Raw genomic sequence first — 23,134 nt, forward strand, 5'->3', positions numbered from 1 at the left:
AGAGAAGACATTGTTACGCAACCATGTTCCATTAAAAGGTTTATTTTCCCTTATTAAAGTATTGACTGCAAAAGCAAAAAAGATGTTGTTTAACATTTCTTAGTTGCATGAAATTGTGGTGGTCCGATGATCAAAAATAATCGAAAATCGATCGAAAGAAGGATTAAAAATAATTATCAATTGTACAAAACATGTTTTCAATTAATCAGAAGTTTGTTGTTTTAGTATAACACACTTGAATGATATAAACTAACTATTAAATTTGACGAATATTCAGGTTACTCATGAGTGATGGGATATATATTTAATGATATAGAATAGAATAATCAAGTATTGAGAAGATGACAGTAAGCATTGTAAAATTTAAACACTTTTATTGTTTAATTACAATTCCATTGTCTTTCATTGCATGACAATATTAGTTATAAAAATATTAATTAGAAAAAAAATGGGGAAACACTTTAAAATTGATGATTACATTAAAAATGTATATATTTTGATTATGTATATAATTCTAGTTCACATAGACAACAATTCTGAAAATGGATTATTTTGAATTTGAAAGAAACCAGCTACTCTGTTTATATTCCAAGGGGTCCTGGTAAGATGGAGGTTTCTGAACCAGTGGAAAATCCAGACTTGCTTCATTCAGGGCTGTGATGCAACAGTAAGGGCAGGGTGGAATGGAAAATAATTCAGGGACAGTAGTCACAATGGAGGATCTTTCCCAACAGTTAATTGTTAGTAAGATTGTTAGATCTCTTGTCAGAAGGCAGCAGTTATAGAAGAAATACAGCTGCTGATGTGGTTATAAACTTTACTAACTCATTCTGAAAAAGTTTAAATGAATCTTGATATCAAAAGAAGCAAAATATGTGTACAAGTGACCATAGTTGTTCAGCAGTCAGATACATACACAAGTGTTTCACCATGGTTTATGGTTTGCAGTGTCTTCACCCTTACCAGTTTTTTATTCTGAATATTTATTGTATTTGACATTAAAGTATTATCAGGAGAAATTAATTTACACCTTTTATTTTTGCTTCTGGTATTATTTTGTGTGTTTCAAATAGTGTAAAAGAGTCATATCATGACTTGGTGTATTGTGATCTGAATTGCCCATCGAAACAAATGAAAATGGATCAGTAATTGTTTAGGCCAGGTTTTTGTATTTATTGGTTTACGGATTTTTTTCCTTAAAACCTAGGGTCGGTGGTCGAAATAAAAATAAAATTGAAAGTCTTCAATTTTTTAAAGTGTTTGTCTCAACATTTGAGTCAGTAGGATTAAAAAAAAATAATCCAAATTTTGATATTGTAAGAGAAGAGTAATTATTGTGAATCATAAAAGTGAATGACTGAGATTTCTAAACTCTGTAATAATATCAAAAAGATGTTGACATCACCTGTAGAATGCGGTTACCTCACTATTACAATCAACCTGACATCATTTAATAGTCGTTGCTTGGTGACAGTGCAACAATGGTATTGACAGTCTGGACATGCCTCTTTTCCATCTTTGAAGCATCAAATATATAGGATTTGTCATGTTTCCAGTGTAATATCTCTGCAAATATCAGCCTTTCTCCATTATGAGATGAGAGGTAACTGATATTGTACTGGAAAAATGAAATATCCTCTATATTTAATACAATGGAAGTACAAACAAGGGACACATTCACTACTGACTTTAATACTGCCCAGTTGTCTCTGACTTGTTGCTCATTTGTTTACAAAATGCAGAAATTAATTTGACTTAGTCAAAAAGTGGGACTAAAGGAGAAATAGTCATTGATTTCTGCATTGAAATTGGCAGAGGTGTGGTATCATAACAAACAAACACACATGTTTTGGCATAGTTTAATTCAGTCATGACAGATGGATATGATCATATATTATTCAAATAATACAACTACAACGTAAACAAGTTAATATTTAATGAAAAAGCAAGCTTACACATTTATAATGTCCAGATAAACCATGAAGGAGCAAAAAATGGGGCGATTTTTTTCCATTTGTAACATGTCATAATTACCCCCTTACGTTTTTCTTTTATATTTTTATGTTTACGCAATCGGAAAACTATTACAAAGAGATTCCTCAAATAATATCTATGGTTGTCTATTTCCCGATACCAGTGGCTTTCCGCTCGGTAACGTGGTACAACAGCGGGAAATACCTCCGTTTTCGAAGCTTCGTATGAAAAACATGTAAGGCGATTCGTTTGATGGCGGGTATCATTCGGAAGCTCTGGACATCAACAATATCACTGTTCCCTTGCCAAGTGTATTTTCACAGTTGTAAGAAGCATTTTTATTGGATAAAGATTGGTTTCTAATGACGCTTTTCTGTCACAGTCTGCTATGAGGACCGTGATTGGTCAAAATCACACACGTGACCTTAGGCAGCCAATCATACTACAGCAATGGATACAGTCTTCGTAAACTAAAACTTTTAGATTCAGAAGAAAGTTTTGGGTAAAACCATGCTTTTTTTTAACGCGTTACGCACAAGATCACTACCTATACGTATATTATGGACCTTAGTGGACGTATCGTGCTAGGTTATGACCTGTGACAAAAATGCTTCATGCATATATTTTAGCATTAAACATCGTGTCCGAGTGCAAAGTTCAAGCGATGAAAGCTGAGATATCACTTGAATTACATTACACGATCACACAATAAAGATGGAAATAGTAAGTTATAATGTACGTTTGACAACTTTTATGAATACTGTTATTGAATATATTCTTCAGTTTATTCAATTTGTTTAATTGTCTCGAAACATTGTTACTTTGCTCTTTGACAACTTTGATGTGGACCCGTTGCCGAAGCATGTGTCTGAGAATATTTTTTTCAATAACATTGCGAAAAAGAGCTTATAATTCTAATTCTGTCGATAATATATGATCATTTGAAATGTAATAAGTGTTTTCAGACGTTGTTATTGATTCGTAGTTGAGCCCGCGATTTTTCTACACGTGAAATATTTATTTCTGAACCAGTGCAGATAGACGACTGATTTTAATATCGGGTATGTCAGTCAATCTTTTTTTTTAATGTAGGTTTTGATACCCAGGACTCGGCGGTAATAAAAAACACTTCTCATTGAAATTTTATTTTTATTTGCCATTGCCAAAAATTAGGGTCGGCGGATCCATAAACCGATTAATTAAAAAAAACCCGGCCTTATCATTATCTGTAGCACATGTACTTGCTATTTTGTAACATGATGGAAAACCTGAAATAAAGGTATCAGATGTTACATTCCTCAACAACATAAACAGAAGACAGAAAGTGGTGGCTCATTTGCATTAAAAATGATCCCCTCACCACACTCACTGTCTGAACAATTTCAGTAAATTACTAGATAACTGTTTCTGTGTAATTAGTCAAGACAGAAATCAAGTTTGAGATATATTTCAGAGTAGTGCCTTGGGTAAATACTGGCCAGCTGATTTCTTATTCAGCACCCCTCAGACAAGCAAGGAACACTTGTAAATCAAATAATGAATTAAATTTGCATTATATTTACATATTTTACTAATTTTTAATTCACAACTTTTTGTTGTTGATGATTTCATGTCCATGAAATCGATCAGTGGTAAACAACACTTGCTGTGTCATTGATTAAAGTTCCCTCTCTTTACAACTTTACTATCAATGTGTAAGTGTTGGGTTATGTTCTGAGACTGATGTAATTTAGCGCAAGCATTTGCTAATACCTTTGTCAGACAGGATGCTTGAATTATCCAACCATTTAATATTTTAGCATAGTGAATGCCCATCCCAAAAGCTTTCTTTAGCACTTCTGTCAAGAAGTTCTGGATGTATTGTATGATACACCAAGTGTGGGAAGTGATCAATGTCTTTATTCACTTGTCCTAGCTATTAGAGGTGTGACAATACAGAAATTACACGATGCGATATACGTATCGCGATATCTTGAAACAATACAATTCGATTCGATGCATATCACGATATGCTTTCTTTAGTTATCTTCTTTTAAAAATTATATATTAATCGCAAGAAATTTTGACATAACCGTCAATATCAAATGAAAATTAACAATTTTAAGGTCAACGATACATATCACGATTAAAAAAACCATATTGATATATTTATCGTCAGATAAAGTATCAATTATCAATACTACGATATATTGTCACAGCTCTACTAGCTATATGGTCTGGACCCATGAGTCATATGACACACACATTACTGACAAAATATTATGGAGCTGATGATTTGAATGTTGCAGTTGTTAAGGTGTACATTTAAAGTTATGTGGCAGTGCACCTGATGTGATATCTAACTGCAAAATGGCACATAATGGATTATCAGTATCTGATGTATGTGCATACGGAGGCAGAACTGTGTGCACCTAAATAGGAACTCAGAATTAATAACTGGATGAAGCACACTTAAATATGCCTCTATGCAGTACCTCAATAGCAACTAAGACAAAATGGTGAATTGATGGTATGACAGAGACTGAGGTCAGTATCCCAGTTAACGAAATATTTGGCAAATGGAAATGTGTAATTTCCTGACTAGGAGAAGAACCTTCAAACAGCTGATGTTGAAGTGAGACCTGTATACATGTGACAGGCCTAAAAACGACACCTACACAAAATGGTCAAAATACAACATGAAGTCATAAAGGAAGTGAACCCAACAGCCTTCTATAGCTAGCAAAGATTTAGGTGGGCTATGAAACACTCGGGACAGGCTGCCCTCCTGTGGCGTTACACCATGTTTGCCCACAAATCAAGGTTTCGGCAACCGATTCACAGATCACAGAAAACATTCCTTGAACATGTTTTGTATGGGGTGTTAGTGTCATGGTGAAGGGCAGTAATTTGATGAGATTTTCCCTCCTGTTCACAAGAATTACTGGCGAGAATGTTGAACTGCATGATGACCATGCCAGACCATATACAAACATTAGACTGGCCTGCTAAGTTGCATGTGTGGGATTATCTCAGGTGGCGAATTCAAACCACAGACCCAGCAAGTGTCATTATTATGACCCAGTCTGGGTGGCTCTTCAAGAGGAATCACAGGCAATACCAAAGGCAACCATACTGTAGTCAGTCAACGGTATGCCATCAAGATGTCATGCCTTCATCATGTTCATGGTGGAAGTACCAGTTATTGACCTACTAACCCCCAAAATATATAGTCATTACACCTTCACTATCATTTCATCAGTTGCATAATTTTCTGTCAGTAGGATATTTTTTATTGCAATTCAAAGAACTTTATGGCCAAGACATTGCTATTTCTTGCCTTAATCCTTGCTAGTATCTAATACAAGAATAGTTTCTTTGTATTTCAAAAAACTGCTTTACCAAATGTTTGGTACTTTGTATAATAATTAAAGTTTCCTGGGGATCACAACTTTTAAAGGTAAAATGTCTTATATCTGTAGAAGTATCCAAAGACAATACAGTATTTGACCAATTATCAGTCAGATCACTTGTGAAAATGATAGTATCTGACCAAAACTGAAACCTGAAAAGATCACAAAAACAAATTCAGTGTGATAAAAACCATTCTCTATGCAGTCCATACTTTAGAAATAGTAGAAATGGTAACGCCACTCCACAGGTTATGTGTGAGTGTGGCTATGGTCATGAAGTGATGATGTCTTGTGCAATCACTTTCTGGTACACTGTTGTAAAGCACCTTCATAAGGCTGTGTAGCTGATCCAGAAGTCTGGTATTTATCCCTGCCTGACACAAAAGACTTTTGCAGATAGATGTGTTGACCCAGTTTCAACCCAAAATACATCTGCCAAAATTGGTCCTCGAATGACCTCTTTTGACGCTGATAAGTATAAGTGCATTCAATTGTTGCAGTCCTTAGTAGCAAATTAGAGAGATGGTCTGATCAACGTGACTTATTTAGCTTATCCATATTTGATATGCAAAACACCTTCTATTCATTGACATGAATTCTACCACGATTTCGATAAATACTGGATTGTGTTTGGTTAATCAAAGTCATTCAGAGGTATATAATCATGTTATATACCTCTGATTTTTAAATACGGTATGTATTTTTGTTAAATCTTAATAACACGGTTATGGTAGAATGGAGATGAACGTACTGTGTTGGAAAATCAGAGGTATCTAAAGAAAGTATAATAGCTCTAATTTTTGTCCCCCGCAGCAGCGCGGAACGGGGGACTATGTACTGTAAACGTATTATATTTCGTGCAGGTTTTATTTTAGCGCGAAAATTTATACACCGCGAATAAACCTGTCATTCATTCAGTCTAGCCACGCTCGCCCCCGAGTTGTTACCAAAATACATCAAGTTTGAAGACAGAAATCTACGGGAATCTTAAAATGACGACTGATGGTAGCATAAAGAATCATACTTAACTGTCGCTGTAATGGATTTCCCAAAACATAATTAAATAATGAGCCAAATCCCATCGCCGAATTAGCGAAAACAGCAATGTGTGTTGTGGCCACCATGGAAATTGGTCACATGTTCTATTTCGACCAATCGTAGTGACATAAACAGATTACCATGAAACGACTCAGAAAGAAATAATACAGCAGTATTTTATTTATTCATTAAGATTTTATTTACCAGTACATCATGAAGCGAATAGTCACTTAACACTCAATCATCTCATTCACAACAACCCGGCTTGTTTGAAATCACAAAGAGCTTCATATACAGTAGAAGTTAATTCGTCAGATCGTCAGAATTTGGAACATAAGACTGATGTGTTTTTCATCTCTTCCGTGAGTAAACGGATTACCGTGTACTAGTATATCGCACAGATTGGGATTTCCTGTGAGTAAGCAATAAACGCCGCCTGACAGGTTAAGCCACTCTGTTTGTTTTCACTGCTATTAGTGGCGGCCAAAGAGACAGCTGGCAGTTCCGGCAATTACTGATTGCGCGAATAATTGACTGCGCGATGTAGTCTTAACTGTCAATTCCGCGAAAATTGCACCACGCGAAAATAAGTACGTTTACAGTATTCAGCAGCGTCCGTACGTCCCGATTCTTGTTAACGCGATATCTCATGAACTGCTGTACCCAATGTCTTCAAATTTGGTGTCAGCCTACATTGGGGGATTGCGCAGACACCAGTCGATTTGCATGACCTTGACCTTATTTTCAAGGTCACCACGACGCTTTGACCACTTTTCCAACTCTTGTTAACGCTATATCTAATGAACTGTTGTACCCAATGTCTTCAAATTTGGTGTCAGCCTACATTGGGGCATTACACATACACCAGTCGATTTGCGTGACCTTGACCGTATCTTCAAGGTCACCACAACACTTTGACCACATTTCAAACTTATTTAAATGCGATATCTCATAAAATATTGCACACAATGTTTTCAATTATGTTGACAGCCTACATTGGGTGATTATGCAGACACCAGTCATTTCAGGCATCGTGTGTGTGACCAAAAAAATCAAAAATAGTTAATATACATTGTAGATATTCCATTCTTTAGTGGCGGGGGACATTGCCATATCAGTGGCACTTGTTTTATTTAAAACGCATTCTGTTTTAAATCAAAGTTATTTTAATTTTGTTATGTACCTCTGATTTTCCAACACAGTATGTTTATCTCCTAATTAAAACAGAACAACTGAAGCAAACAGTCTGATAACTAGAAAAGAGTTTAACACTAAGATCATTGTTTTACATGTACTTACTTGATATAATGATAAGCATTAGTACTCTAATTTACATTCTCCTGACTTAAGTTTCAATGGGCTGGCCTGTCATTGTCTGGCCATAGCGACTTCATTAAAAATTTCATTTTGCCAATTATATGCATGTTTCAATAAGAAGCAAATATGAGGTAAGAGTACTAAAACATATGTATTTCACATATTTGGATCCAGCAGTGACCTTTGACCTTCTTGTACCTGTCATCTCATACTAATGCATTTTCAAGATATCTTCAGAAACTTCAAAGCCTAATGGAGTTAAAAAGCCTCTTGTAAAAGTATCCAAGCTGTAGCATCTATAAATGGTTACAGAAATGGTGACCATAGTAAATTGTCATTTGTGTTTTGTACCAAGCATTTCTCCATGTGTGGTTATGTATGAAATAGGAAGCAAGTTTGTGATATGCAGAATAACATGTATGGGTTTGGCATATTTTATTATTTGAGAAATAACCTTGTTTTTCTATTATTACTGCCTTTTTGACATCTTTAACAATATAATAAGGACAATGTAGCTGACAATGTGTATGAATAGTCTAAAACTTGCACACAGTGAGTATGGTTTTATGCCAGTCAATTTTAGCATTATTCCACTAGTGTCACAGGATGGGACATCAGAAATTGGCTTCACACATTGTGTCCATGTGGCCACTCAAACCTGTGTGACGAGTAAAAGCTGTAATCACGAGGCAACTCAACTGCCTTACATTTCTGATCCAAATTTAAGCATGGCTGCCATTATTTCTTTATAATTCAGGTGAGCTTAAAAGCTACAAAGGGTTGTGGCTCATTTGATATTTGTATCCTTTCATTTCCCTGTTTGCTTGAAATCATCTTCTGCATCTCCTGACCTGTCCACTGTATGTAAACCACCCACACAAGGCCCCTTCTTCTTTGCGATGGAGCAAGTACTGAAGTGGGAAAGGTAATAAGGCCCCTGTGACAAGCCTATTGTACTGCTCTCTATTGATCTGGCTGGCCAGAAAAGAAGCCATGTTTATTGCCTGCGGTCTTTTGCCTGGCTCAGTGTATGTCTCCACACAAGACATTGCCTGCCTGTGTTGGAGGCTAACGCCTCTATAGCAGTTAGTCAGCAGTTGAGGGTTTAACACCCGATTTGGCCAAGGGAAGACTCTCATTCATCACTTTCTGTATTCAGCAGGCTATAATCATTGTACATAACCTGGTATCATCAACATACAAGCTCATGGGCCAGTAAGCAGAAATAGATAGTACGACACAACTCAAATCGTCTTCCAAATCAGAAGTGTATTCTGAGGCTCAGAATATGTTTTTGTAAGCCAGAGCTTACCTTGATATTCATCATCATGTGTTAATATGTACAGTTATATTCTTAGCTTTTTTTTATTACATGCTTTGCTCTTTTTGGTAAGGTCATTTTCTTTGAAAATAGTATTTCATTTGTTGAGCTTAAGCATCTTGTTTTTCACATGTGATATTTTTTATTTGGGTTGTGAATTTTCCTTATTGCATTCCAACCCAGTTTTTCATTCTCATGTTCTTTGCCCTTCAAAGTTTTATGATATATTCATGTACTGATTTCTTCTATATTCTTTGTTTTTTTCCACTGTAAAGACTTTGAGTGTATTTTGCACTTGAATACCACAAGTCATGATTAGGTACATTAAGAACAACTGCTGAAAGCAAACTAACAATTAGTGAAAGAACGATAGGTTTATGAAAGCTTTTTTGTTATCTTGGAAATGCTTTTAGCTGGCTTGGCCCTTCACTTGGCAGATGTAGCAGCCACTATAAAGCCCTATCCCAAGTTGAAATGTCTGCTTTTCTCATAAATCTACAGTTAAAAACTGCCATTTGCCTTTCTCATCTGTTCCCTTCACAAAGATTTGTGTGTCAGAGAGTGAGGCTTCAGTAGGCCGTCAGCCGCCATCATAAATATTCTCCTGGCCTGGAAAGCTGCTTGATCCCTGCAGCACTTTTCAACTTTTCAAAGGGAATCTCACTGCCAAAGCCATGTTTCATGCTGACTGCGTTTTATAGGTGTCTGGCAGCCGCATATAGCCTGTCTTTGTGTGAGAGTGAGGAATAGCAGGCAGTAGCAGGCAGTGTGATCAGTGTCACTCTAGTGTAGGAGACGGTTTGAGGCGCGCACACACATGCACGCACACACACACACACAGAGGTATTTTTATTATTTCTGACTGCATTCAATTTTTTCAAATTGCTGTGATTGTAGTAAAGTTGGAGACATTTTTGTGTGTCCTCAGAACAATTTCTAAGTAACATATGCTATATTTAGGTGTCCTGAATAGGACTCATCCCCCATCCCCCAAGTGCTAGAATATGTGCTGTACTGAAAAAGTGTGATCCCAAATATAACATATGTTACATTTGACCACTTTCTGAAAAGGCATTATATATTCAATTTCTATTTTGTGTATATCTGTTTGAATATGGTGTAGATAGAAAGTTAAGAAGTCACAAAAGACAACTAAAAGTTTGCTTAATAGGTTGATTATGTGAAATTTACTAAGAACCATTTGATATATAAAGGAAGATAAGGAAAAGTAGAAAGGTGGAGCAGCTGTACTGTTGCAAATTTGTGACTGAAGTCTGTTACAGCAGTTATAGATACACTCTTTCTGTGTAGACTTTGCGGAGCCACAGCTTATGTTTAAGTATTTTGCCATGTTGAGAAGTAGTGTGAAGGATATAACACTGAGTTTATGTTGGGCTGGCACACCTCTATCAGCTATCACTTCTCTCCCCTCCTCTGCCTAGCAATTACCTATACTGTCATGTCTGCCAGCCTGCCTGCCTGGCTCCCACAGACAGTCCCTTTGAACTGAGCTGTGCCATAAAAGCCATTCAAGCATAGAGAAAGATGCATAATTATAGGCAATAAATATATTTAGTGTGATAACTGCATAGAGAAAACTGCTGCCGAGAGCGAGGAATTTGCATGACTTGCCAGCTTGATGATGATAAACATTGCATAGGGAGACAGGCTTTGGATCTTAATGACATTGGAGGCACTTTGACTTTCAGTTAGGGACGCCTTTCTTGCAACAATCTTTTCATCTGTTTTTTTTCTAGGCCCTTTTGCAGGCATATGATGAGTGGGGAAATTTTATATCAGCATCAAGTTGGAAACAATAAATGCTGCAGGCAACATCAAAGGCGAACCAGGAGCTTGTCTGTAGTTTGACAGGCTAAGATGAAAGACATGACAAGCACTTATCTGTATGCAAGTCAGGTTTTTCCATAAGCATCAATCGTAAAAACCTTGCCAGCTTTATTTGACAATTTAATCCTTGTTTTGCGGGCAGACCTGCCTCTTTGTAGTAGCAAACATCTCACATTTGTTCCTACAACAGCTAATGGTCTTGTGTTGGTCTTGTGTTGTCTATTCACACTTTCCACTCACTGCATGTGTAGATTGTGGTGTCCAGTCAAAATATCCACACTCTTCATATACAGGTGGGCCATATGTTGCCCTTTCACTATGTCTACTCCATGCATGTATAGGTGGGTCGTGCGATGACCTTTCACCATGTCTACTCCATGCATGTATAGGTGGGTCGTGCAATGACCTTTCACCATGTCTACTCCATGCATGTATAGGTGGGTCATGCAATGACCTTTTACCATGTCTACTCCATGCATGTATAGGTGGGTCATGCGATGACCTTTTACCATGTCTACTCCATGCATATATAGGTGGGTCATGCGATGACATTTTACCATTTCTACTCCATGCATGTATAGGTGGGTCGTGCGATGACCTTTTACCATGTCTACTCCATGCATGTATAGGTGGGTCGTGCGATGACCTTTTACCATGTCTACTCCATGCATGTATAGGTGGGTCGTGCGATGACCTTTTACCATTTCTACTCCATGCATGTATAGGTGGGTCATGCGATGACCTTTTACCATTTCTACTACATGCATATATAGGTGGATCGTGCGATGACCTTTCACCATGTCTACTCCATGCATGTATAGGTGGGTCGTGCGATGACCTTTCACCATGTCTACTCCATGCATGTATAGGTGGGCCATATGTTGCCCTTTCACCATGTCTACTCCATGCATGTATAGGTGGGTCGTGCGATGACCTTTTACCTTGTCTACTCCATGCATGTATAGGTGGATCATGCAATGACCTTTTACCATGTCTACTACATGCATATATAGGTGGGTCTTGCGATGACCTTTCACCATGTCTACTCCATGCATATATAGGTGGGTCGTGCGATGACCTTTCACTATGTCTACCCCATGCATGTATAGGTGGGTCATGCGATGACCTTTCACCATGTCTACTCCATGCATGTATAGGTGGGTCGTGCGATGACCTTTCACCATGTCTAGTCCATGCATATATAGGTGGGTCGTGCAATGACCTTTCACCATGTCTACTCCATGCATATATAGGTGGGTCGTGCGATGACCTTTCACCATGTCTACTCCATGCATGTATAGGTGGGTCGTGCGATGACCTTTTACCATGTCTACTCCATGCATGGAGTCCTTTCACCCAATCCATGATCGGCATGTATAGGTGGTATTCTTGCTTGCTTGATATTTCATTAGACTGAAAGTCATGCTGATCAGTATTTCTTGTTACAATGGTTGTTTCAAATTATTTGCAAAGAACAGAAGTGGTTAGTTTGGCATAAAATTAATGAGCTGTGATGTGTTTGGAACATGGTTAGTAGATATACACATGCCCAAACCTGCGGCCCCTTAGTAAAATAGTTATCTTGTTGTACAACTGTGACCTACACATACTTCTTATTATACAGAGTTTGAAACCAGACTTTGCCATGTGTGGTTCAGACAGCAGTCCAGACAGTCAGACAATCAACAGTTTTGATTCTAGCACTCACTAAACTCTTAAAAGCAAACAATGAATTGCAGTTTAATTAATTTCCAATAGTACGTGATAATCAAATTGAGTCGACACTATCAGCAGATCAGTAATGGAACCAGTCAAGATATCTTTGCCTGAAATGACCAGCCTGAAAGATGTTAAAGAAGGTGTATTCTTAAAGTAAAATCTGGACCATCTGGTGTTAACCGGAAGGTTCTATCTATGATAATATGTTCTGAGTTTAGTCTGATGGACATACTGATACACTTTCACATTCGTCAACATTTGGAAATTAGGGTAACAACAAGTATTCAAGAACAAGATACACGTGTGTTAAATGCAATAAATGTCTGTATAATGGGTTAGCTCCATTTTAGACAGACTTTGTGCTTGTAACAATAATTAGAGAGATTATACCTCCTATCTCCTCATGGAGATGGGGTTTTTTTCACATTGGATTTGGTGGCATTAACTTCAAGGTTACACTGTGTGTGCAGGGCATTACAAAGCTTGTACATAGTATATCTTGAATATTTAGGATTGCTGTTGACTGTCAAACTTGCTTTGTTATCTAAGGTGGGTCTAAACCACATCAAGTTATGGATATTAAACATTGCTCAACCTGTTAGGACATTTCATGGCAAATAATATCAACTATTTTTGTCACCAGTGACAATTAATTTAATTAAAATCTTATTGTCTTAATCCGAGGCAAGGATATTTAGCTTGGTTTGAGGTATGGTTGCATCAGTTAGCATGTATTTCCCCAATCGGAAGGTAACAGTAGGTAACTGGAAATGTATGCTGTTACGTTTTCTGGCACCTTTGGTGAATGGCCGTGAAGAGGCTGCTTCTGTTTCTGCAATGAACTGCCAACATATCCATCACTGTTCTGTTTGCAGCAGTTGTGTATCTGTTCCTTTAGGAATCTATAGAGTTGGGTTGTCAGAATTTCAGAATGCTTTGAAAAGAGAGCATGATACATCTGTTCCCAGCTACTTGTTCATTTTGATATAGGTTGTGCAACATATAGAATATGTATCTACCATCAATCTGCATTGTTAGCTGGAATATTTTTAAGCTGCACTATTTCAATATATATTGAGTATCTTGACACTTTTACCCACAAGGAGAAATATTTTACCTATAGACCCATATGTCATATAGTATCATAAGTCAATGTCGTGTAGGTGATATGGGGTAGATTTAAAGAATATGTAAGTACTTTGATTTCGAAAGTGTTTGCTACATGAATAAGTCCATCAGGTATCTTTTTTCAGTAAGATGTGATTTTATTATGTAGTTTGCATGTGATGTAATGCATTCATGTTATTATTTGAGAGTAGTTATATGAAAAAGTAAATACAGTGGGTACTGGATGGTAACATTTACTTTGATTTGCTTGTGTCTTCATAACGCAACTGTTTCTCTGCTCATACAAGGATTAAGGCTTTCCCAGATTTGTTATTTATAGACCATCTTGATGTTAATACTTTTGACAGAAATGTAATACAAAATGCTGTCACAGGCATTTGCATATTTTTGAGCTGACTGTGATATCCAAACATATAAAGTTTTCTCATGCTGCTTTTAAGAGTAAAACTCTTTATTAAGCAAATGAACTTAGATGGCTCTAGAACTTTGACTTAGTTTGGATTTGAACTATTGAATTTGCTTGGGCTGCCTTTATCATACTTCAACTTAGGCCATGTTTTCCCATGTTGCATTACATGTTCAAGTTCCAGTGTGCATAAGCTAATAAGAAGAAATATGATAGTTTAATAAAATGGCATAGTGGTTCATAAAAATGTCATTTCCCACAGTTTGATTTACAAAGATCATGTAAGTAGGTCTTGTACACCAATACTTGTATGCAACATGTTCATCTAAGAGTGAAAGTGATTTTTCAAAGTTTGCAATGAGACCTTGGTGTGGCAGCCCTAAAAAATGACGGCAAAAATAAGACACGATTGTTTGCAGTGAAAACGTACCGAGGAATGTCACTTTAAACAAAAAAGTAAATCAAATGGGTGGCAAAACTTGGCGTGGGCCAGGCAGAGCCTGTGCACAAGTGGCGTTAAATTATGTTCATAGACAAATCAGGGTTTTGACTCAAATTAACAGATGGTAGAAAACATTGTTGGCAACGAAGTGGTGAGGGCAATACCAGGCAACAAATCTTGGCCATGATTGGTATGGGGACAGTAGTGTCATGGTGTGGCGAGGTAGCATACATGATGCAAACTGAGTAGATAATTGTGGAAGCATCTTTGCCTCAAAAGTGATATGTTGACAATATTAGAGGGTCTGTTGCTTTCTCCCCATTGCTAGAATTATTGACAGATATTTTGAACTACGAACTATGTTTGTCGCTGATCTCTGAGAAGACACATGGACTTTTGACCAACAAGGTCCTTGTTGCTCTACAAGCCGGAAAAATATTTTACAGCCATTTTTCATTTGCCATTTTCTGTTCCCTTATGTTTAATCAGTAGTATGGTCAGATCAAGAACATCCAGATCTGAACATTCAACAATGGCGAAACAGTGGACTAAAATGTTACCCCCTTTCTTTCAAAATTGGCAAGAAAATAGTAAGGCACCCATCAGGCTGCCCAATTGTTAATGTGTCCTTCATGAAAGTGCATCTTCTTGTCGGCAGGTAAAATGAAATGCTTGTTAGACATGTGTTTCCATTAACTAACCAGCCAGGGCATGGGTTGTCAGCACCATTGGAATGTTGCAGAAATTATTGATAGGTGCTCTTTCAAATATCAAAACTAGCTCAAAAGCGTTGAACTATCATGACTATATAGTATATTATTTCTTTTCAGGCCATCTTTGATTCATTGCCATATTCAAAACATCCAAGCAGTGAAAAGGACAGATTGAATAAAGTAAGTATTAGTTCAAGTTCTCTCAAAAGATACCAGTAAATAGGGAATACATGATAACAATAAAACATCAGTCTTGAAGAAGAACATCTTAACTTACATATGTTTTGTTATGTGTTTCTGCTGAGCTCAAAACCCAAGTCATGCTTCTTCTACCTTTCAATTACCTATCAGATTGTATAATCTTGCATCTCTTTTTTTCAGATTGCTGAATTGCTTCGTTCTCGATTAATCGGGTATTTAAGAGTATTACGGACGATAAAGATAACAGTACAGCATTTATACAGCTTTCATCTGAAACAAGCTATTACCCAACGCCTGGATTGTTGCAATTTACCTTACAGGGACTTCAAGTAAGTTGAAGAAATTCATACATGTTTTCAATTTGACCACAACCTGTTGTGTTAAACGGCCCCATGTTAAGGGAGACAACCGCATGCGATGCAGGTCTTAGATCTTGGACAGTTTGGTGAAACCCACAATCACATTTATCGTCCTGATAACTAAGAAACATACTGGCTGAAACCGAGATTGAAAACAACTGTCACTGATTTTATGTTGGCAAACTGTATTTTATAATATAGTTAAGGAATTTTTAATTAATAGAATAACATATAGGTGAGTATGCCATAAGTGTACTTTTGTATAAATATATAATTGAAATGTTTCATAGAATGATGAAGAAAACTAGACACAGTCAGCACAATTCAGTTCATGTTAAACCAGGCATCACATTATTCTTTTAGAAACATGCCTTACACGGTGTTCTCCCTGCTATCATAGAATGTAAACTGAAAAGAGACCAATGGATTATCATGGATTCATAATCCCTGAGGCAGAAGTGCCTAGCCTTACAATTTCTCCGTAATAATTACGAAATTTACCATTAAATCACTACATTATGATAGTATACAGCGATCTTATGATTCCTTATCAAAATTCAAATTCAAATACATATTAGTACTCGTTATAAAAGTAATGGCACATGAAATATTACTTAGATGGTCCTTCTAGGTCCGTTGTTTTTTATCTGAAGCTATCTGGTTGTCAATATTACACAATTACTCGCCAAACAACGTCTATTTCGCCAAGATTAAACATTACATCAATTCACAATGTTTTTCGTGTTACTAGGCGGAATTATTCATTTCCTGTAGTGAATCGTGAGGTTATATTATTATCTATAACAAAAGATTTCATTGGTTGATATATTGAGCTATCCCTCTACGAAGTATTCGAAATGGTTGTAACTGCAGCTTTCATTAGCTAAAAAGTAGTCGACAAAGATAGGATAATTCCACTATGGAAATGAACTGCCTCGTCACCCCAATGCTTTTCTCTGATTGGTGGATATTTTAGTCATTCTAATTTCATTGACTACTGTACGTCGTTAGAATCTTCAAGATTAGCGACACGAAACATGACCGAAAAGTCATTGAAATATTGTTTAATTTTTAACATTTTTGAATTATATCATCCAAACTAAATTTATTCCCATTCCATGATTCGTGGAAACTGTTCACTGTGCCAATCACAGATACTAAATCATCACAGGGAGGTTCGGGAGGGATTTCATGATGCTGTTTCATAGAAATTAAAAGGTTTGTAGACTAATTTTTGCTATCTTTATGTTTAATATGTTTACAAAAATCCATTCATACAATTTGAAAAAACCCCCAACATTTTGTGCTATTACTGACAGGTCACATAAATTACTGAAAAACTAGTATTTTCCATCCCTTATTACTGACAAGGCCTTTCAAGGGTAGGCACCTCTGCTGAGGTAAAGTGATCAATCTCTCTTGTGTGAGACTGATAATCCCAAAATTATAATGGAAGGATATTTAATTTATAATGTGTCAAATGATGTCTTTTTGTTTTCACATTAAATTACCAATCTACCCAGGGGAATAATATTTGGTTTCTGTGGTGTATGGTTCTTGGCAGTGATCTTGTAATACTTGATATCTAAATTCAGATTCAAAATCTTCACGATCATACAGTCCTAAGTCAAAATGTTTACTTTAGCTTGTGTGGTAGCATTTGAAATCTTCCAAAGCCACTTTTTATAAGTTATATGTTGATGGACTTTCATTGAATATGTCACTAGAGTGGTCATTCAAAATGGGTTTATTTGGCTTCCTTGTGTACAGAACCGATCTTGAAGATCTAAATTTGTTAAATCAGAAATTCATATGCCACTTTGATGAAGGTAACTTAAGGCCATATATTTTCACAAATTTGAAAAAGGTGGTATTTAGCCTGGAAATACTTTTAGGTTCTTATGTTGCCGAGTGTTACCGGTATTGTGGTTTGAAATGTGAATGAATTATGGATCACATTACATTTGGAAATTAACTTAAACTTTGTTCAAGCTGTCATGTTTGTTTTTTCTTGGAATTCATTGATACCATGTAACCATGTAAATACTATAGAAAAATAGATTATGAAAGTTTACATAAGTAACATGTTAATCTTGATTCTTGTCATAGAAAAAGTGAATGTATAGGTCCCATCGTTTTTCAGGGTGTTACCGGTGAAATAAGGCATGCAATATATTGTAGTGTCTATCTATGAATGAGTATAGTTTATATTATGGCCAAGAACCCAGTGGCTACTGGGTACCTGTTATTCTTTTTCAGAAGAAGTCCTCCTTGGGGTACATATAAGCATTTAAATGTCCATTTTAAGTCCTGCGACAGTTGTAACTATGTTTTTTAATAAAATATTTACAAAACAAAAAACTCGTTTTTGTCTTGTGAGACCACCCCTACAGGGCCCCACCGGACCCCCCTACAGCCAGGCTACTCCCATGTGTTTCGGGATCGGGGTTCGCACTCGAACCGCCGACCCGAGCACTTACGTATATATATATACGTAAGTTAACAAGCACTCAGACAGACCTGAGTGTATGTATGTGTATGTATGGGTATTTATATAGCGCTATAGGCTATGTTTGACTATATGCTCAGTGCGCTTTTGGAGAGTACTTGGGGAAACCTGATTTATCAGGCTACTCCTACGTGTCTCGGGATCGGGGTTCGGTCTAGAACCGCTGAGCTTCGGCTCCGCGGATACTCTGAACCCCGTGGGTAGCACCGACCCAGGCTTCGGCACTGGTAGGGCGCAGATTCCCGGCACCGGTAGTTCAGGTCTCGGCCTGATGTCTATCGACGTCTTGACGAAGATGCTATCGAGTGTGCTGGGTGTGTCGGTCACCTCGATGCTCTGAGGTCTGTCTGAGTGCTTGTGAAACCTTGATTTGTCAGGCTTCTCACATGTGCCTCGGAACCGGGGTTCAGGCTCGTACAGTGGACAAGTCGATTTGAGCTTCGGCTCATTTCGCTACTTACCACTGAGTAGGTTCGTCCCTGAGGCAAGTGCGAGATAGAATCGCGGCTGTGTTGCCTCAGGTGTTGTCCACGTCGAATACCCAAACCGTTGGATTGCGCCTCCCGGAGGGAAGCCTGCTTCCAGCAAGGCATCCGGGACAAGGCCTCACACTCTACCGTCAGTCTGCCGTTCTTTGCCCTTCACAGCTCAACGTTGTATGCTCCACTCGGCGCATCTCTCAGCTCTGCTGGTGGAAAGGGGAGAGAGCGCCGGTGGTATTTTTTCGTCGGCGACTCTGGGCGGCATCTGACGGAGGTCAACTCTCATCTGGCTGGGGACTGCATTGTAGCTGTGCCAGCCAAATGATGAGTGCGGTTATGGGCCTATGACGCCCGGGACTGTTTCGAGGAATACGGAAGTCTGTCAAGCTTCTCGTTAATTCCTCAGGTGCCCAGGCACCGGCAAATTAAGTTGCTGACTGCTGGGGTTTACTGTATTCTGCCGCAAACCCCGGTCGGAGCGACACACTCCAGTGTCGGCTTCCCGGGAGACGCCGAAAATACTCCGTGCCGAGATCCAGTCTCTGCTGAGCATGGCAACCAGCGTGGTGGTTTCCAATGGTCAGGAAAATGTGGGGTTTGACTCCATTTATTTCATCGTTGCCATTTAAGAACGGAATGTTCAGACCCATTCTCATCTGAGAGCTGACCAAGTTAATAGAGGTATGGTCCTTCAAGATGGAGACACCGCTCTCGGTGATCTCATCTGTCGACAGGGGATTGGCGCAGGTCAATCGACCTCGAGGTCGTGTACCTCCTTGTTCCATTTCACCCTGATTTCAAGATTTACCTTCGGTTCTTGTTTGACGGGACGCGCTACCAGTTTCGTGTGCTCCCCTTAGGCTACATTACGGCGCCAAGGGTGTACACCAAATTGAGGTTTATTACAGCTCAGATAGCCATATCGCAGTGCCGGTGTTGTCACCCGTACCTAGGCGACTGGCTCATCGTGGTTTTAGAATAACTGGTGAGTCTGGGGACCTCACGATCAGTGTTGGTCAATCTTACGAAACTGGGCGGAATTGTCAACCTCACGCAGTCAGATGGACAGACATCAGGCGTCTCTCTGAGGTTGCAGACACAATTCTGGCTTCGAGGCGGGATTCGACACCCGTTCAGTGTGTTGATAGGTGGGGCGTGCTGGTGTGCACATAGGGGGATTTCATAATCCCTATTCTGCGGATTTAGTTCGGATATTGGAGTTACTATAACCTCGTTTTGTTGAGAGCCTTATGACCTCCACCATTCCCGGGTACTCCATGGCTATTTCCACGTTTCACACCTCGTTCGATGGTGCTCTGCCTAGGCAGCATCCTCTTGTACATCTCTTCGTAGCTGGCATGAAGAGGGTTCGACCGCCTCGGCGGCGACCCAGCCCACCTTAAAATTGCCATTTATTCTCAATTGGCTGTCTGGCCCTGATTTTTCAAGTATATCGTCTCTCTCACTTCACTTGTTGACGTGGAAGACGACTTTACTTGTTGTGGTGAGCTCTGGTAGAAGGGTCGGGTACATCCATGCGATTCCCACTGACCCAACACAGCCAGTATTTTATACTGATCATGTCCGTATTCGCCTCCCGGATACCTACCACTCTCAGTGCGATATTGCTTTCCACGTGACTGCTCATATCGCACTTCTACCCCTTACCCAGCCTTCCACACCGGGGACCAATCCTTCGATTGCTCACCCGTGACTGTAACGAACGAACGGACAAAAGGGATCCGTACGGGTACCCAAGTGTTCTGTTTGGTGGCTGGAAGACTGGGGAGTCTGCTAGCAAGCGAACTTTATCTCGTTGGCTTGTTTCCGTAATTGTTCGGTTACAATGATAAGGTTTACCTCCCCCGGAGGGGTTGAAGGCAGACTGGGTAGGGCAGATGCCGCTTTGTTGGCAATACACAGCGGCACTGCTCAATGAAGAGATCGGTTCTGTAGCTCTTTCCCTTATGTCCTCTTCAAGAGGGCGGGGTCCGTTTTGAACGCTTTAACCAGTCATATGCTATTAACCCGTCTTGCGACGGAAATGGGTACGAACCCCCGACGGGGCACTGTTTGGTATGCCTCTCTTCGAGCCGCATGTCACTTGACCAGGTTAGTGTTATGGTGAGCCAACACATGTTCAGCTACGCTTTTCGCTATTCAGGGGATTTTTGTACGCTTACAGTTTTTTCCCTCTTCCCGAGACTTCGGTATTTGGGAGTCTGTGTTAATCAGCTTTGTGGGATGGTGGTCTACACTTACCCTCCTCACGCCGAGAGTGTTTGGTGGGAGTGTTTTATCCTGTTTTTCACTCGTACAATGCATGGCGTTTGTACTCGTTCGATTTCCTCAGAAAGTTTTCAGCGAGGCTAATAATTTCTCTGGGTTTTATCGAGGTCCCGGCAAGCCCTCTTCCAAACAGGAAGGGTGCATTCGAGCATTAGTTTGCAGTACTTATTAGCTCGACTCCTGGGTTATTGGCTTTTTAGCGTTTAAATTTTTTACGCTTTCCCTACCCTTATACCTCTTGCCACGCTTCTCTGACTGGGGCTATATTAGGGTTGGGAGTTGTTTCTGCATGTCCCCATACATTCCTTTCCATTGTAATGGTTGGGGGTGGGGTTTTATGTCATAATTGATTTGAGCCAATTGACGTATAAGCTTGGGCTCTCTAGTTCACGCCCCCGTCTGATTGGTATCAGCAGTCAGGTGGCTCCGTAAGTGTTTTTTCTATTTCCGTATCGGTTGTAGATTTCACTCCATCACGGGTTTAGTTGTTGCCAGACAGAATGCAACTCCCGTCTCAAATATCTTTGGGAGTCTGTCATATGCTTATATGTACCCCAAGGAGGACTTCTTCTGAAAAAGAATTATACAAACCTGTAGAGGTTATGAATTCTTTGAAGAAAGTCCCTCTTGGGGTACGGCCACCCGCCTCCCCTCATTCTGTCTGACACGTTCAGCATGAAAAGTGAGGTATGAGGTAGACGGCGAGAGTTACCTGCTCTTGGCTGTAGGGGGGTCCGGATGGGGCCCTGTAGGGGTGGTCTCACAAGACAAAAACGAGGGGTATTTTTGTAAATATTTTATTAAAAAATATAGTTACAACTATAGTAGGATTTAAAATGGACATTTGAATGCTTATATGTACCCCAAGGAGGACTTTCTTCAAAGAATTCATAACCTCGGGTTTGTATAAATCTGGCTGCTGTGGGCATGTGTGTCCACACTAAAGGAAATTCAGGCCTAATTTTTCATCTGAGGTTCTAATTGAAGGGTTCACCAAGTTCACTTTCTGTTTTGGGAATGATCATGATGCAAGACTCAAAGTAAAATAGTTTCAGTTGCATTCAGTTGCATTTACCAGTTCAAGGTATATTGTTTCCAATCTATTTGTTTCAGTGTCTTTTGCCTTTATAATGAATAGCATTTTTCGAAGACAGTAACTGGACTGATATGTTGTGCATGGACTAATGCATGTACTTTGACATGAATATAAAATGCCATATATTTCCGTAGATAAGCCGACCCCCTAATTTGACCCTTAAAATAAGTATCAAAATGGTATGTTTCGTTCATAAGCTGAACCCCCATGATGGGGTCCTAATCGCGGCCAATACAGACTACAAGACAACTGGCAGTTTATGATTATTATAACTTCGGTCCGCATTATTCACAGCAATCACGATCATATTGCATCTACTCACGACTCGAAATGAAGTGTAGCTGACAGAAAATAGATATGTACATGTTTCGCTAAATGTTGTATTTATTGTAGCTGGACGATCACGTCAACAAACTGGCATGCTTATTTCACCTCAACTTCCGTACAACTTCCACTTACCATGCTCGTGATTATGCACATTTTACATTTATAGAGCAAAACCTGTGATTGAAATTACACAATGCAAGGATATATTTCTCTTGGTAAAATAATAGTTTTAGATATATTTTACCGACCACTGCATCAGAATTCATCCCATTATGTTATTGGGTATGTTTTAACTAAACCACTGGGAAACGTGTGCACAGCTGATTGCGATTTCCGGCTCTATACACTATATATATTGTTCATTCATGCAAATTGATACAATGTCGTTTTCTTACTTAGGGCTCGATTTAAGCATTTAGAACTTGCATTGGTGCAACCTGAAACTGCTAAATGCAACCTTTTATGTATATCAACTTGCACCCAGTGCATGCTAATATTTTGTGTTCAAAGAACACAGACTTCAGCTGGAAAACAGAATGATGAGGAACTGACTTAGAACAGTGACTCTGATTA

General features: G+C 38.8%; 1 protein-coding gene across 1 annotated transcript in view; it reads left to right on the plus strand.

Annotated features, from left to right (window-relative positions):
• The window catches only part of LOC124286496 (VWFA and cache domain-containing protein 1-like), a 78,827-nt gene that overhangs the window by 6,800 nt on the left and 48,893 nt on the right, over nt 1–23,134 (plus strand). Inside the window, 2 exon segments of the mRNA XM_046722873.1 lie at nt 15,416–15,478; nt 15,680–15,828. Coding sequence (XP_046578829.1) covers nt 15,416–15,478; nt 15,680–15,828 — 212 coding nt within the window.

Source organism: Haliotis rubra, unplaced genomic scaffold (assembly GCF_003918875.1).
Source record: "Haliotis rubra isolate DU_JTF1 unplaced genomic scaffold, ASM391887v1 Scf110, whole genome shotgun sequence".
Classification (NCBI taxonomy): Eukaryota; Metazoa; Mollusca; class Gastropoda; order Lepetellida; family Haliotidae; genus Haliotis; species Haliotis rubra.